Source organism: Hemicordylus capensis, chromosome 4 (genome assembly GCF_027244095.1).
Source record: "Hemicordylus capensis ecotype Gifberg chromosome 4, rHemCap1.1.pri, whole genome shotgun sequence".
NCBI classification, from domain to species: Eukaryota; Metazoa; Chordata; class Lepidosauria; order Squamata; family Cordylidae; genus Hemicordylus; species Hemicordylus capensis.
In genome coordinates this window covers 280,679,748-280,696,551 of record NC_069660.1, presented here as the reverse complement: position 1 = coordinate 280,696,551, position 16,804 = coordinate 280,679,748, and the positions used below count along the sequence as shown (strand labels likewise).

The following is a 16,804-nucleotide window of genomic DNA, read 5'->3' as shown; positions in this document are numbered from 1 at the left end:
TTCATCCTCCAAAACTGATGTGAGTGTTAAGACTTGGAGATACCAGAACAGCATGTCTTTCTCTAGTACCATTAAATGACTTGCATCATCCACATTTTAAAAAATAATTTAGGATGATGTTCTATTGTGGCACATAGGTTTTATATATATAAACTTTACTATGCTTTTTGTTACCACTATTCAGCCTTATTTAAGATTTCTTTACTTCATGAGCTGAGCTTCAGTAAGGGGGGGGCGCATTTTAAAATCTTGTCTCTGGGCCCACTCCAACCTTGCTACGCCCCTGCTCCAGCCTCTCTGCAAGGGCAAAAAACAAGTCCACCCGCATATCACTGTGCAATATGTGGGCCATCATTTCTAAACAATTGTGCTTACGGTCAGTCTGTCAGCTCTGTGTTACTCAACTTCACATCTTCACAATTTCTGTTTTCTGAACACCATCCTTAAACATTATCCCTTGCCCTGAAAATGTATTACCATATGCAAAGCCCCAATTATGCATGATGCAAATGGTGAGCCAATGGCTGTGTGTATTTAATTCCTATTTTGTGTATATATGAGGTGTACAGCTGCGTAGCATAGGAGCCTTACACAAATGCTTGATTGGAAGATCTTTGTAATTTCAATCCTCAGTGTCAAGATGTCATCCAACAGAGGGCACTTCAGCCAAGACCTCACCTGATATTCAAGAAGGAACTGGGTATGCAGTTCTAGATCAGAGGTCTGAACTGAGGGAAGAGATGGAGCAGCAGCCCAGCAAACAGAGACCATGGCATACTCAGTTAATACATGAAGGAGAGTGGAATTGTGCATGCCACTCCCACTCCTGACCTCCATCTTAATGTGTACAATTGTATGAACCTTTTGCTCTTTCTGCCAAAAGAAGGCTTTTCCAACCTCATCATCTTAATCTAGATATGAGAACAGGAAATCCATTATCAGATCCCCCAGTAGGTTCCTTATAGAGCAAATGCAACCATGGGGGCAATTTGGAGCAGCCTGTAGCACTGAAATTGGGCCCCTATCAGAACTGCTATTTGCCCAATGGGATGAAACATACAGGTATCCACATGGTACCATATGGGTATTTGTACATTTTGCCCGGCCAGGCAAACAGTAATCTCAGTGAGATGATTCAGATCAGAAAGCCTGAACATGGGGAGAACATGCTCTGCCTAGTGCCACGGCCCCAATCCAAACTGAGATCCTCAGAAGGTGCATTTGCCCTTGAAACAGCCCGTAGGTGATCTGATCGCAGATCTCCCACTACATCATCAGTTGCTACACTACACTCAGTCTTCTAACCATTTTGTTCGGAAAAGACACAAAGTATTATAAACGTTATATCCTTTTTCACATTATTTTGAATTTAAAGAGCTTTTTCAGCACAGTGAAAAATGTTACAAAAATGCTCCATTTCAAAAAGTGGCTTTTCTGGGGGAGTTGATTAACCACTATAAGACTACTCACACTTTAGAAGGACTAGAAAATGTCATTCAGAGAAAAAAGCAAATAGGGTAATGAGGAAATCTATACGTACATATACAATCCTGTGCATATTTCCTCTGAAATACATATTTTGGTGTTCAGTGGGGCTTACTTGTCGGTAAGTGAGTGTTAGAGCCTTAAATATACACCTTGATTCTCTAAACTCTTTCCTTGAAGAAATATTTATTTCACAAATGCACAATGAATACATAAAACCTGCATCAACTGAACTGTTCAGATACTCATCCCCTAAAAATCAAACAGCATCCAACCTTTTCCCCCAGAATACCAGATGGCCTAAATGCTTTTCTTGTGGAAACCAATAGTGCAGCTTGTCCCAGTTGGGCAATTATTACACTTTAAATGAAATAACTACGTAATGTCTACTTTGCTGACTCAGAACTATCGTAGCTTCCAAGGAACTTGCCACAGAATTCAGGTCCAGCTTGCCAGTGAGTTGCAAGGGCCCTTTGACAATATGCTCTGCATACGTTCCAATGCAAATTCTGTGTACTTTGGACTGAATGTTGTTTTCCTGGTAGACCACTGGCTCCTACGGAGCTGTTAAATGTAGCACTGAATGCACATTTTGGCACACAGGCCATTTTCAAAAAACCACGCAATTACTCAAAAGACAATGATTGCTCCTTAGAAAGCATAACCACCACCAAAGGGAATGTGCCTATACTTGAGCTTTTCAAACCCTGTGGGGTTTGCTTTGTGTGTGGCTCCTTCCACACAGTTCTGAATTTCCAAAGAGAAGTTCGCCCTCCTCAATATCTGAAAGACATCCACAGCTCTTTTGCCTTCCTTCATCCTTTCTGCCCATATGAACTAAAAGGGAGGCCATGACTCCATATCCAGCTCCATTGTCTTCCACAACTGGGACCAGATGGTCTCTTCTCTGCTTTTCATTCTGAGAGCCCAGTGTCTCAAATCATCATCTTTGAGGGATCCTTTTTTGGTTCACAGTGAGCATCATCAGAAGGTTCGTGGGAACTGGTATGTGATCTAGGATAATTTATTCCCAGCAGCAATTGCTCGGTCCTTTGTTCTCTACATAGGATACGATATGTTCCTATGTAGCGTCATTCTCAGAACAAAAGAAAATACGTAGAACTAGCTTGCTAGATCATGGCCATAGATATTAATGGCATTGGGTGACATCATACCTGGCAATACAAAGCCATTAAGACTGTGCCCAGGAGCTGTCGTGGACTTGTAAGGCAGCCCTGACACTGTTAAGAATTGGCTGTAGCAGAAGCAGTGCTTCTGCATCTTTCCACATTGTTGAGAATGGGAAAAACTGTGGAAGCACTGCTTGTACTTCTGCCCATTCTTAATAGTGTCGGGGCTGTTTGACATATCCATGTCAGCACCAGAGCATAGCGTTATGTCTCCATAATGCTATCCATCATGTTAGCCATTGCAGCATAATAATAATATTTAAGTATACAGTGCCATTAATGATCATGGCACTTTAGAGAGTGATGTTAACATATTAATCCTATTTAGATGTTAATATAAAAAAAATAGTGGCTTGTATTGTCTGCTTTACTATTGTATTATTGTTTGATGTTTTGTTCTGGCCATTGACCACAATAAAGATTGACTGATTGATTGGACTGATGGATTGAGTTTAGAGAGTGGCTGTGAAAATGCTAGGTCCATAATTTCAGATCTTCTTAATCTAAATTTTGACAGTAGGGAGACAAAGGAGGAAAAAGAACGAAGGAAGGGGGGAAATCAAGGGTAACAAGGAATGGCTTGCTACTACTGTGGAGCTGAGCATTTTAGAGCTTGCATGAAACCACTGGGGGAAATCTTCCAAGAAATTAGCATTGGGTGTCACCAATATGTGGATGATATCCAGTTTTATATATTTTTGCCATCCACAGCTGGAAAACACACTGATTGCCCTCAATTGGAGTTTGGAGGCAGTGAACAGGGGGATATGGGTGAACAAGCTCAAATAATTTCAGTTAAGATGGAGATTCTCCATCTTGCTTAGGCAATGGCTCATCAGCCAATTCTGGATAAGGTTGCACTACCCTTGAAGGAGCAGGTTTGCTGCTTGAGAGTTCTCCTGCATCCAGCATTGCACTTGGATGTCCAAGTTCTGTTGTGGCCCAGGGTGAGGGAAGCTATGCCTAGCTTCTGCTGCTGTGCCAACTGTATCAATTTCTGCAGCCTGGCCACATTATTTATGCCCTCATTACATTTGGGAGTAATGTTACAGTTATCTCCATTGGATAACTGCAACACATTCTACCTTTGGAAACTTCAGCAGGTCCAGAATGAAGCTTCTAGGGTCCTGTCTGATACAAGGCCCTTATAACATACTATACCAGTCCTATTTGGGTTGCACTGTTACCATATTGATTCCAGGTGTGATTTAAGGTGCTGGTGATAACTTTTAAAGCCCTAAATAGCTTGGGACCAAGGGATCTGAAAGGCTGTCTTCTCCCACAAGAAACTGCCTGTCTCATGAAAACGTCTATAAAGGCCTCCTTGCATATGTTGCCTTTAATGGAGTTTTGTTTGGTGAGTGGCCCCAACCTGTGGAAGTCCCTCACATGGGAGATCCAACTGATTGTCTCTCTGAGGGGTGCTTCAGTGGCTAGCAAAGGCTTACTTGTTCTGCCAGGCATTTTAACATGTTATTTGATGCTTTCCTGCTACTTTGTCCAGTGGTATGTGTTGTGTTTTCAATTGTTTTCCATTACTGAGGTTTTTAATTGATGTTGCGTAAGCCACCTTGAATTTTGAGAAGAAAGGGGGAAAGGGTATACATTTTTTAAATAATTGCCATTATAAACAGATCATGCTGGGCCTGCACTGATTCATGTCAGCCATGTGACTATGGGGGGCCAGCATGGACTGAGTACATCCAATAGTTGATGTACATGTTGAGATGAAACTGTACCAGTTCAGAATACAAGCGAGTGGTCACACATATGTGTGGATGCTCCCTCACATCAGAAGGTCCACACACTGAAAACTTCAGGATAGTGGCTGACATGATGCACAATCCTACTGGCAAAGAAGCAGCAGGTCTACTTAGAGATCAGGCAGTAGTGCTAGAATCCTTACCATCTTTCTTCTCATTGTCGTGAATGGGGGAATGAAACCTGAGAAATCAGTCTAGCAAAAAGGATTCGGGACAGAGAAAGAGTGGTTAGAGGGGATTCCCTATCTCTACCCCTAATGCCCCTAGTGGACAATAGGGCTGCTGGTGCTAAGAGTTGATGGCCACATTCATATGTAACATGGAACCATGGGTCCAATGGACCCGTGGTTCTGCTCCCCCTGCCCACTCTCCTGTCTGAATTCAGACGTCATGGAGAGCTATCTCTCTGCAGTCAGCAAGACTGCAGAGAGGAGGGGGATTGGCTGTGTGGGCTTTCTTCTGGAACTAAAGGGCTCCCCACACAGCCAATCACAGCTGGAGTTGAGGGAGGAGCTTCCTCCCTCAAATCCAGTTGAAGGGGACACGGACTGCTCCTCCCTCAACTCCAGCTGTGACCTAGCATCCCCACAAATGATGGACTGTCCTTCAGGCGTGCCACCATGCACCCACATGACCCGTACTGCTCCTGGCAGAGTGGATCACTAGAGGCTAGGACGTGAAGGCTAGCGGGGTATCACTGGAGGCTAGGGGAGGAGAGCTGGTCTTGTGGTAGCAAGCATGACTTGTCCCATTAGCTAAGTAGGGTCCACCCTGGTTGCATTTGAATGGGAGACCACACGTGAGCACTGTCAGATATTCCCCTCAGGGGATGGAGCCACTCTGGGAAGAGGAGAAGTTTCCCTCCCTGGCTTCTCCAAGATAGGGCAGAGAGAGATTCCTGCCTTCAGCCTTGGAGAAGCCACTGTCAGTCTGTGTAGACAATACTGAGCTAGATGGATCAATGGTCTGACTCAGTATATGGCAGTTTCCTATGGCCCTATGTTCCTATGTGTCCCAGCTTCCAGGAATCCCAAAATGCACCATGCGATGAGCACGGTGCATTGGGGGATTCCCATGGGAGTCGGGCACTCTAGGCTGGGTTAAGGACATGCTCATACCCTTAAGCCTGGCTAAAGACCAGGGTTATCAGCATTTAATTAATTAATTAATTTATATGCTGCCTAACTTAAAAGGCTCTAGGCCCAACTTTTAATGTTAAAAGTTGGGTAATAGGTTGGGCTACCTGTGAGGGCAGCGCTGGGATCAGGGCTTGATCCCAGTGGTCCACATGGGCAGCCAAACCCAGGCTGGGCTGCCATAGCCTGGGTTTCGCTACTCGTGTGCAAAGCCTTATAGAGAGTTTTAGATTGTTTTCATTGTACATTGCCATCTTCACATGAGTGGCCAGTGCATAACGCAGGGGTGGCCAACCTGAGGCTTTCCAGGTGTTGGTGGATACAATTTATTGTGCCTGGGGATGATGGGAGTTGTACTCCCACAACACCTAGAGCACTTCAAAAGTTGGCAACCTGTGGCCAAGCAGAATAGCACTGCAACAATGTAGACTGACTCTCCCCCTTGATGCCTCCTGTTTCCATTTTGGACTGCTGTATCAAAACATGCACAAATGCAGCAGATACACCTGTGTGTGCATCTGTGAGTTTACATGTTACACAACATGACATACTGATTTATAACTCCTTTTGGTTTTTGGTGTTTCTCTATTCCCTGATCAAACACTGGCCCACCTTCTTTCCACATATTCTGTGCACTTTCCCTCCGCCCTGCTTTTTAACCTAACTTGCAGTTTTACTCCACAGTTCTCCCCACCTTTTGACTGAATTTGAATAACACCCATTAAAACGGTAATATAATATAGTATTGTTTTGCAAAAGAATCAATTTTTTGGAAGAAGAAAAAAGAAAAATATAGCCTTTAAAACACACACACACACACACACACACACACTCCAGTGTTAGAAACTAGAAAGCAATCCAAGGAAACCAAAAGAAAAAGAAAGGTGTGCTCAGGCACAGAAGTAAAGAGCTGTGGCAATGGAACTGGGCCCCTTCAAATGTCCCTGAAGGAATCCAGGCCTCTGAAAAAAGACAAAATAGCAGCACTAAAAACAGTCTACATTATGTGCTGTTCCAGTCTTGCTCTCCAAAAAGTCTGTTTTTCTGCTTTAAGAACTGTGACGATGTAAACACAGGGAAAAACAGTGGGACAACTGTTTTTGGTGTTGTGTGATCCCCTTTAAAGAGTGAATGAACAAAATGTGGCAGTCCCAGACTTAGCACCCTATCTGAAAGGGCGCTTGCTGAATTGTACCCTAGGATTCTGCCCTTCTACAGAAGAATAGGCTGATATTTCCATATACCATTAGGCAACATCATAACAGAACGTAATACTAAGACAGTCAACCAATAAACCTGTTAGGTTTTCAGTATTGCGCTGCAAGGATTTGAGTTGCGCTTACCTGTGGCAACATGGCGTCCCATTCCAAATATGGCATAAATAATAGCAGGGAAGAGAGATCCATATAAACCAAAAACAGGGTGCACTGAAGACAGAACAGCAAATGCAAGCCCTATAGAGGAAGCAAATGAGAATTACAAGATAATATAATATGCAATTGCCTAGTTGCAGTCAGAGATCCATTGTGCAGCCATTTTTCATGCATTGGGGAAGTGAGGGAAGTTAGCTTGATGTGTGCTGCTTATGCGTTCCAGAGGTCTTTTTATCCTGGCTTTGTGTTTCTGTATGTTTTTGCATGTTGGTTCTTGGTGTGTGCATGCCTCTGGTTTTTAGAGGTGCTATTTCCATTATTCCCCATGGAGACTTGAGTCAGGTCTGCAGCCTTCAATGTGATGTTTTTTTCCTGGGTAAACTGGATGCTACTGTAGCTTTGTGTTACCCTACATAAAACTTTCTTTAGATTCTCTTAATACCTAAGAAGATTTTTAAATGCATAGCGCCTTGTCAAACTCTGGCATAGGGCTATTGCTGCAAGTATGACAGTCTTTTCTTTCTAGGAAATGTATGGGTGAGCCAGCCCTTCAGTTCTTTCCAGCATGCAGGGACAGGTGAGAATTCTTCTAAAAAGGCAGAGGCAGCTGTTTCCCACATGAGTAGCAGCCAGGTGCAGCAAGGCAGTTTGCATCGGGTTTAAGAACATTTGCATCCTTGCCAGACAGGAACAGGCACCCTTATAATAATGCAATGCCATCAAAGCAATCTATTATAATTTATTTATTTATTACATTTATAAACTGCCCCATCTGGAGGCTCTGGGCGGTGTACAAGTAATAAATCCTGCCATGAACCGAATCACAACTTAAATTGGCTTGGGGTTAACCATTTTGATAGGAACAAGGGGATTTCATGTCAGGAAAAGGAAGACTACTCCGAAAAGAAAGAAAGAAACCTTAAACGTATCTCCTACACACCCCAGAGTAATTCCAGAAAAACGTTCACCAGTGTAAAACCTGCACAGACATGAGTATTTTCAAATTGTTCTTGCTGGATAATATCCACAAATCCCACCAAAATAGGGCATAATCATACTTGACTTTTAAAATAGGTTTAATAACATGGATTATCCTCTCACTCTGGCTTATTTCAAGTCAGTGCAACATGAGAAAACTAGGTAATAATTAACAAGGGGTTACAACCTCATTGCCCAGTATTTAGGCATTATGGTTACAACCCAGTCAAAAAGTTACACACTGAGTGCCATTGACTTCAAAAGGTGACATTTGGGCATATGCTTAAAGAACTTGGAAAATGCTCAGTGGGACTGCGGGGGCAGGGAGCATTTCTTTGACTGTATCGTGCCTTATGGCATGCCATCAATATTTCGTTTTTTAAATCGCACTAGCAATTTGCAAAAAGCAGGGGTGGCCCTTCCATGAGGCACGGTGAGGCAGTCACTTCAGGTGGTAGATTACTGGGTCACCAGCAGAGGGCAAGATTAGGGCTGCAGCTAGGGAATTTAAAAAACTGGTATCTGACTGGAATACACAGAGTCCTGTCATCCTGTCTTACAGTTTCAAAGCCCCATGCCAAGCCATTCCTGGAGATCTAAAGGGTTGGGCATAAAGGTCAGCTGCGTTACCCTTTTTTATGAAGGCAAAGGGCAGATTCCTCCAGATGGGGGTGGAATGATGGTCCAAGGTGGTGGTGAGGGCTTCAGTTCCAGGAGTTTTGGTAATTTTGTGCCTTGAAACAAGCCTGTTCTCAGTTGAAACAAACCAAGAACAAAAAACCTGAATCTTGGAGAAAACATTCACATAACTGAGTGTCATGTTTCCTTTGATGCCTAGATTCTTGTGAGAAGAAAACTTCCTCACATTTGTCCTAAAACTAACATCAGTTCATTTCATTGGCTCAGCCAATGAGGCTGTTCTCACGAACAGACTAGATTAGGCTGCTTGTGTGGAGCACCGGGATCAGTGTGGATCAGCATGCTCCCAACCAGCCAAACCTCACTTTTAAGACTGCCTCTTAGCCGAGGTTAAGGGAGCAAGGGCTCCTTTAACACAGCTGCTGGGATCGTGTGTCTCCTCAGGTTACACAAAGCCCGAGGAGACACAGAGTTGGGCGCCTAGAGCAAACATCTGACAGGGAAATTCCCCAATGCACCACACTTGTCACACGGTGCATTGTGGAATACCTGGAGGCTGGGACGCGTTGCTCTGGCCTCTGGAGGTCTACACTGCCTAGCGCAGTTTGTCTGGGAATACAGTTCATGCTCCCAGCAACATTTGGGGGATCATTGCGGGAGGGGGAGATAAGTTTCACAGCCTTCTCCCTTGCCCTCCTCCCAAACGTTCATGCAGATAGCTCCGATATCTAATATTTTGTGAGTCAGATAATATTTCATCTCTATTTGTATATGGTTTATAATTTTATAAGCCAGTATCATATTTTATTTATTTATTTATTTGATTTATATACCGCTCTTCCTAAAGTAGCTCAGGGCAGTTTACACTAAAATCAAAAATACATAATTAAAATCATTGATTGACTGATTGATTAAGTGCCATCAAGTCGGTGTTGACTCTTAGTGACCACATAGATAGATTCTCTCCAGGATGATCTGTCTTCAACTTGGCCTTTAAGGTCTCTCAGTGGTGCATTCATTGTTGTTGTAATTGAGTCCATGCACCTTGCTGCTTGTTGTCCTCTCCTTCTCTTTCCTTCAACTTTCCCCAACAGATTAAAAGCAGATTAAAAGTAAAATTAAAACTAGATGTCATTAAAAGCCAGTTTAAGGGTCTACTGAAGGCTTCCAAGGAAGATAATATTCTCATATCCATGGAAAACGTGTTCCATAACCTAGGGGCAAGAACTGAGAAGGCCCTGTACCAGGTCACCAACAGATGAAGCGGTGGCACCTGAAGACGGACCCCTCCTGCTTATCTCAATGAGCAGCAGGGATTTTATTGAGAAAGTTGCTCTCTCAGACCAATCTATAAAGGGAATAACCAGCACTTTGTATTTTGCCAAGAAACCAGCCAGTGCAACTCTTAAAGAACAGGCATAATGTGGTTTCTCTGGGATACCCCAGAGACCAATCTGGCTGTCATATTTTGAACTAACTGAAGTTTCTGAACTATGAACAAAGGCAGCCCTACATAAAGCACATTGCAATAGTCTAACCTGGAGGTTACCAGCTGGTGTACCACTGTTTTCAGATCATTCGCATCATGGAACAAGCACAATTATTGCATCATTCGCAGCTGGTTAAAGGCACTCCTGGCCACAGCCTCAACCTGAGGCACAAGGGTGAGACCTGGGTCAAAGAGCACTCCCAAGCTATGAACCTGTTCTTTCCGGGGGAGTGCAACTTCGTCCAGAACAGGAAGTTCTATTCTGTCTTGCAGATTACGACCCCCAACAATAAGCGCCTCCATCTTGCTTGGATTCAGCTTCAGTTTATTATCCCTCATCCAGCCCATTGCTGCCCTTAGGCAGGCATTTAAGGGCCTAATACCATTTCCTGATATTGATGACAAATAGATTTGGGTGCCTTCAGCATATTGATAACACCCAGCACCAAATCACCCGTCGACCTCACCCAGCAGTTTATGTAGATGTTAAAAATCACTGGTGACAGAATAGAGCCTTGAGGGACTCCAAATAGTAGCTCCCATTTTGAAGAGCAACTGTCATCAAGTGCCACCATCTGAAATCTACCTGAAACACAGGAGCGGACCACTGTAAAACAGTGCATCCCCAAATCCCTCAGGCAAAGCTGCTGAGAGATCCAAAATTACCAGCAGAGTCATACTCCCTCCGTCAATATACTGGCAAAGATCATCTATTAGGATGACCAAGACCATCTCAACCCCACAGCCCGCTCTAAAGCTGGTTTGAAATGGGTCTAGATAATCAGTTTCCTCCAAGACCACTTGGAGCTGGTCATCCACCACACTCTTAATCATTTTATACAACCATGGAGGTTGGAGACTGGCCTATAATTATTTATCACCAGGGGATCCAGAGTAGGCTTCTTAGGAAGAAGTCTAACTACCGCCTCCTTTAAACAAGATCACATTCTGCCCTTCCTCAGTGAGGTATTAATGATATCTACTTGGACAGCTCCAACAACTAGGGGTGTGCATGGAACCGGCTGGCCCGGTTCGGTCCGGCCCCCCATCGAACCTGCCCCCTGGTCCAGTCCCAGAACGGTCTGCTAATTTTCTTTATTTTTTATTTAAATTAAAGTATATTTAAAATACGTTTAGCCCCTTCTGGGGGCTTGCTGAGGCCACGGGGGGTGCCTGCGCGGGTTCCCTCTCCACCCGCCAACCATCCTTATCACCGCTGCGGCCTGGTAATTGACCATTTTTGGCCCTTTCAGGCCTCCGTATGAGCGTGTGGCCACCACGCATGTGCTAATGCCCTCTGCGAGGCCATGGCCTCACAGAGGGCATTGGTGCATGTGCAGCGGCCGCCAAAATGGCAGCCACTCGCTTATACGGAGGCCCGAAAGGGCCAAAAGTGGTCAATTACCCGGCCGCAGCAGGCCACGGCAGGCCGCGGCGGTGATAAGGATGGCCGGGAGGGGGAGAGGGAACCTGCATGGACCACCACCCACAGCCTCAGCAAGCCCCCCGAAGGGGCTAAAGGTATTTTAAATATACTTTATTTAAAAAAAAAAAATAAAGAAAATTAGCGGACCAGCCGGACCGGACCCAGTGGTCCAGTTCCGGTCCAACGGAACCGGGGTGGTGGTGGTTCGGTTCGACCCTGAACCCCCGGACCGGAGCACCGGACTGCCGGACTGGTCCAGACATCCCTACCAACAACCTCCATGCAAGATTAAATCAGCCATTTTGGGCAAGGATCCAAATAACAGATGGTAGGTCATACAGCTCCAAGCAGCTTGTCCGCATCCGCAGGAGTCACAAACTGAAACTGATCCAATCTAATCTTGCAATAGGGATTGCTGGGCACCCCCAACCCCAACTGGTCCTGCAGAAATATTGGAGTCCAGATCAGCCCAAATGTGAGAGATTTTATCTGCAAAGAACTCACTGAATGTGTCACAGTGAGACATTGTTTCCGGAAACAGATGTAAAACAGAAGGGATTGAACTGAATCCCTAACAATCCAGAACAGCTCTGCTGGACAAGAACTTGCAGATGCAATACGTGCAGAATAAAATCACTTCCTTGCTGCACGTATTGCCACATCATAGGCCTTCAGATGGGTTCTATGCTGTGTCTTATTGAATTCAAGATTAGTCCTCCTCCATTTGTGCTCCAGTTGTCTACCTTGTGGCTTCAGCTCCCGTAGCTCTTCCATATACCATGGAGCTAATTTTGAAGCGGGTCAGAGAGGATGCTTAGGAACAATCATGTCTATTGCCCTGGTAAGTTCTCTGTTCCAAATATCCACCAGGGCATCAACAGAATCACCAGCAGAACCAAATCCAAACCCACCTCAGACCCATTGGAATCCTACTGGATCCAACGTCTTCCTCAGGCAGACTATTCTAACAGGTCTACCACCGCTGCAAGGGTCAGATGTGACTGTGAAACCAACTTTAACCAGAAAGTGGTCTGTCCCTGACAATAGGGAGACTATAGGAGACCCAACCCCCAGAACACCTCCCTGATCTGAGCAAAAGTCCAAATCCAGCATGTGACCAGCAACATGTGTAGGTCCTAGGACTAACTGGAATAGGCCCATAGTTGTCATGGCCGGTATGAACTCCTGAGCAGCACCAGACAAGCCAGCCCCAAAGTGGACGTTGAATCACACGGAACCAAAAGCCTGAGTGACTCCAAGACCAACTCAGCAACCAGTTCCATCAGCTCAGTTAGGGAGTCTGTTAGGAAGAGCGGTGGGCAGTACACCAACAGAATCCCCAGTCTATCCCGAGTCCCCAGCTTAAGGTACACACACTCAATATATGTCAATTATCTCGCAGATATCCTGGTAAGGGAGATGTTATTCATATACACCACAGCCACCACACACACACACACACACACACACACACCGCCCACTTCCCCTAACCTGCTCAACAACAGAGTATCCTGGGGAGGGGGAGTTGGGCCCACTCAGGACCACTAGCCTCTCCCAACCAGGATTCAGTTATACAAGCCAGGTCAGCTCCTTCATCCATGATCAAAGCATGGATTGATTCGATCTTAGGTTTAGTGGGGAGTTGGAACTACTCCCCAAGGCCTGAGAGCTGACAGGGCAGCTGGAAGGGAAAACAGTAATTAAATTACTGGACTCCCTTCCCCTGTAACGGCATGCTGGCCTGCCAATGTCCAAACTTCTATTCCCCACCACTACTGAAAGAGCTGTCCTGCCCAAGTCACTTTTTCTAAAATAAAAACACTAACCCACTAGGCTTGTGCCCGAAACGTTTCGGAGGCCATTGTAAAGGCCTCCGAAACGTTTCGAAGCTGGGGCAGGATTCGGTGCTTTGGCACCAGCAAGGGTAGTACTTTAAGGGCGGGGGAGGGTGTACTCACCCCCCCCGCCGCGTTTTCCCTGCCGGCGCTCTCCGAATTTCAAGCCCCTCAGGGTGGCAGCGTTCCTCCCTGCCGCCCCGTTCCCCCCATCAGCCGGAAGTGGCCGGAAGCTGTGAGTGTGCGTGTGCCCGTTGTGCGCACATGCACACGTCAGACAGGCGGGTGCGCACGACAGGCGCACGCGCGCTCGCAACTTCCGGCCACTTCCGGCCGACGGGGGGAATGTGGCGGCAGGGAGGAACGCTGCCGCCCTGAGGGGCTTGAAATTTGGAGAGCGCCGGCGGGGGAAACGAGGCGGGGGGGTGAGTACACCCTCCCCCGTCCTTAAAGTACTACCCCCGCTGGTGCCGAAGACTATTTGGGCACATCCCTACAACCCACTCCAAAGCATGAGTCAGATACTCTAACCCAGGTGTAAGCATTAAATAGCTTGAGAGCTTCTGGTAGCTCCCAGGCTTATCGGAAGTAACTCTCCAGGCCTTGGGCCTACTTGCTTGCTTCTCCCTCCCTTCCCTTCCAGCCAGTACTGCAAATTTGATTGGCTGGCCACACCATTTTAACCTCTCTCTCTTTGGGTACTTGAGGTTGCTTTTTGTTTCTCTCCCCATAATTTATCTCCAGTTTCTTCCCCCACAAAGCAGCCTCTCTTGCTCCCCCCCTGGTCCTGCAGCAAAATCCTTCCAGAAGTCAGTGGTTTTATTTAATTAATTAATTAATTAATTAATTTAATGCATTTTTATACCGCCCTAACCCAAGGTCTCAGGGCGGTTCACAACAATTAAAAACAGTCAAACATTAATTAACAACAAAAACAGAAAATTTAAAAGCAAAAAATTTAAAACACGGTTTAAAATTTTAAAACAATATTCTAAAAACACCACTAAAACAATCAAAACGTTCAGATTCCTTATTCTGGCACAATACATTTTTGTACAAGTTGCCATTTTGTGTCTGGCTTCACCTCCCAGAGCTGCTATTTCATGCTGCTAGCTCCCAAGGTTCTGATAAAAAAGCAGTAAGTCCTGAAAGCTTTAAGTCTGCCCAGCCTTGCTCTAACTATCTGAGCACCTTATTTATTTATTTTCCCACTTCTATCCCTCTCTTCCTCCGAGGAGCTTGAGAGCGCTGTACTTAATAACCTTTTCCCCCGTACCTCTTCCAGTGCTTCTATTCCCTTTTTGAGATATTGTCTATTTTTGTCTATTACATTAATAGTATCTTTAAAAAAATATATTGATATGCTATAGTAGACCTAGAGAGGGAGTGACCAAACTGCACACAGTTTGTCAAATGCAAGCATACCACAGATACAACAGAATGGCATCCTGATATTTGATGTTTGGTTTTCAACATCTACTTATTGCTAGGATGTTTCAGATGAATGAAGTTTTACAGTAAGCATGTACAAAACCTAGGCAACGAGTTACTTGTACTTCTTGGAAGAATGTACTTGGAGAGCTTTCTGCCCAGTCATCTGAAGAATCTGATGCTGGCTCCAGCCCTCCCGTAACAGAGGACATGATGATCATTGTAATACGTGAAAGACAATATAGTTACCTTTTGTTAATGTTAGAGTCTCTGCTCTGAGAATTTTTACGGAGAGCAGTATATCCAGCTCAAAGCCAAATTGACTTCATTTTTAAAAAGTAAATAAAACAGAACTGTAAGAATGAGGCAGTGTTGGTCCTGAAGCTGAAAGCTGGCAGGAGCAGAGAGACTGGTTTAAATCAGACTCCACTTGCATACTTGGTTGTTTAGAACAGGCATGCATATGCAAGAAGGGAGATGATGGAGGCGCCTTGAGGAGTTAGCTGCCTCCAAAACATTGACCCACAAATTTCTGTGTGGCATGGAAAGTGTCCCGATGCATACATCTGCAGGTCTAGGGTACAAGGAAATCCATCTGTTCATCACCATAGCAAATACAGAACTGTCTTCTGATCAGAACATTGACAATATACTATGTTGAACATCTCTTAAGGCAATATAGTACTTAGAGATGTCCCAGTGCATGGGCTTTCTGTAGCACAGGAATAGTTCTCCATTGTGTGAGGGTTGGTTGTTGTTTTTTCACATCACAACTACCTAGTGTGGGGGGAAAGAAGACTAAACAAAAGAACTATGTGACTGGCAACACTTACACTTTCCTTGGGCTGAAAGTACAATGCAGTCATATTGAGTGGCAACACCCAATTATTAAAATTGTTCTTTTATCAGTTTTGTATTTTGTTTCATCCCATGAAAGAACCTATGAATATATTCAGAGCCATTCTTTTCTTTAGTGGTGAGAGAGAGAGAGAGAGAGAGAGAGAGAGAGAGAGAGAGAGAGAGAGAGAGAGAAAGAGAGAGAGAGAGTATACACACACACACACACAAATATGAAGGAAAAAAATGTGTGTGTATGTATACTCCTGTCAATAGAGTGAAATGGTGGCTTTTAAAGTCGAGGGTTTGTTATATTTGCAGTAGCATGGGGAGAGCAATAGTCCCCGTTCAGTCTAGCATAGCATCCCTCTTGACCGCTGTTGCTGGTGCCTCCCTTGTTTTTCTGTTTAGACTGCAAGCCCTTTAGGACAGGGAACCATTTTCTTATTCCTTTTGCTAAGTAAACTACTTTGAAAACTCTTTTTGTTTGTAAAGTAGTATATCATTTTTAATAGAGCAAAACAAACAACAACAACAACAACATTTCCTCAGGCCTTTTGTTAAATCTGTTTTTAATATTTTTTAAATTGTTTTATTTTATTGTTTTATTTTTTTATTTTATTGTGTTTTATTTTATTGCTGTACTTCCTTACATATATCCTTAGGAGATATGTGAGGTGGTTTATAATATGGATGCATGGATGGATGGATAAATAAATAACTAGGCTTGTGCTTCAGCATGGCCAAATCCAAATAGGTTGCACCATTCCCTTAATACGGATAGGTAGCAGCCCCTCCCAATGCAGCTGCTTCTGTACAGTACTGCACAGCTTTGGTGTGGGAGGAGCCCCCTTTATGGGAAGCTGAGCCCTGTACAAACCCAGCAGGGGATGGGATGGTGTGCGGGGGATGATGGGAGGTGTGTGCAAGGAATGCTGAGACAGGTCATCATTTCCAGAGCTTTTCCCATGGAGAGGCCCCACCACACCAGAGCCATGCAATACTGCACGGATATGGCTGGGCTGGGAGCAACCACCTCCTCTCAGTACAAAAAGGGGCTGGGGCCAACTTATTGTTTTGGACTCCTGGAAGGAAGACTCCCGCTCACGACACTGTTGTTAGTAATTAGTTAGGCCTGGTACAGGTATGTGTCTTGGGGGACAACCAGAGATGGAGGATGATGCTGGAGAAGTTATTCCAGTGGTGGTGGGGGAATCGCCAA

At 44.8% G+C, this 16,804-nt stretch overlaps 1 protein-coding gene across 6 annotated transcripts in view; it reads right to left on the bottom strand.

Annotated features, from left to right (window-relative positions):
* SLC26A7 (solute carrier family 26 member 7) overlaps positions 1 to 16,804 on the bottom strand; it is a 127,845-nt gene that overhangs the window by 75,952 nt on the left and 35,089 nt on the right. For 5 of the 6 annotated variants that reach the window (XM_053251063.1, XM_053251069.1, XM_053251064.1 and 2 more), the window contains one exon: positions 6,918 to 7,028. In XM_053251063.1, coding sequence (XP_053107038.1) covers positions 6,918 to 7,028 — 111 coding nt within the window. Of the gene's footprint in view, positions 1 to 6,917; positions 7,029 to 13,437; positions 13,517 to 16,804 lie in introns of those variants that run through there. The other variant, XM_053251068.1, reaches the window with a different exon arrangement.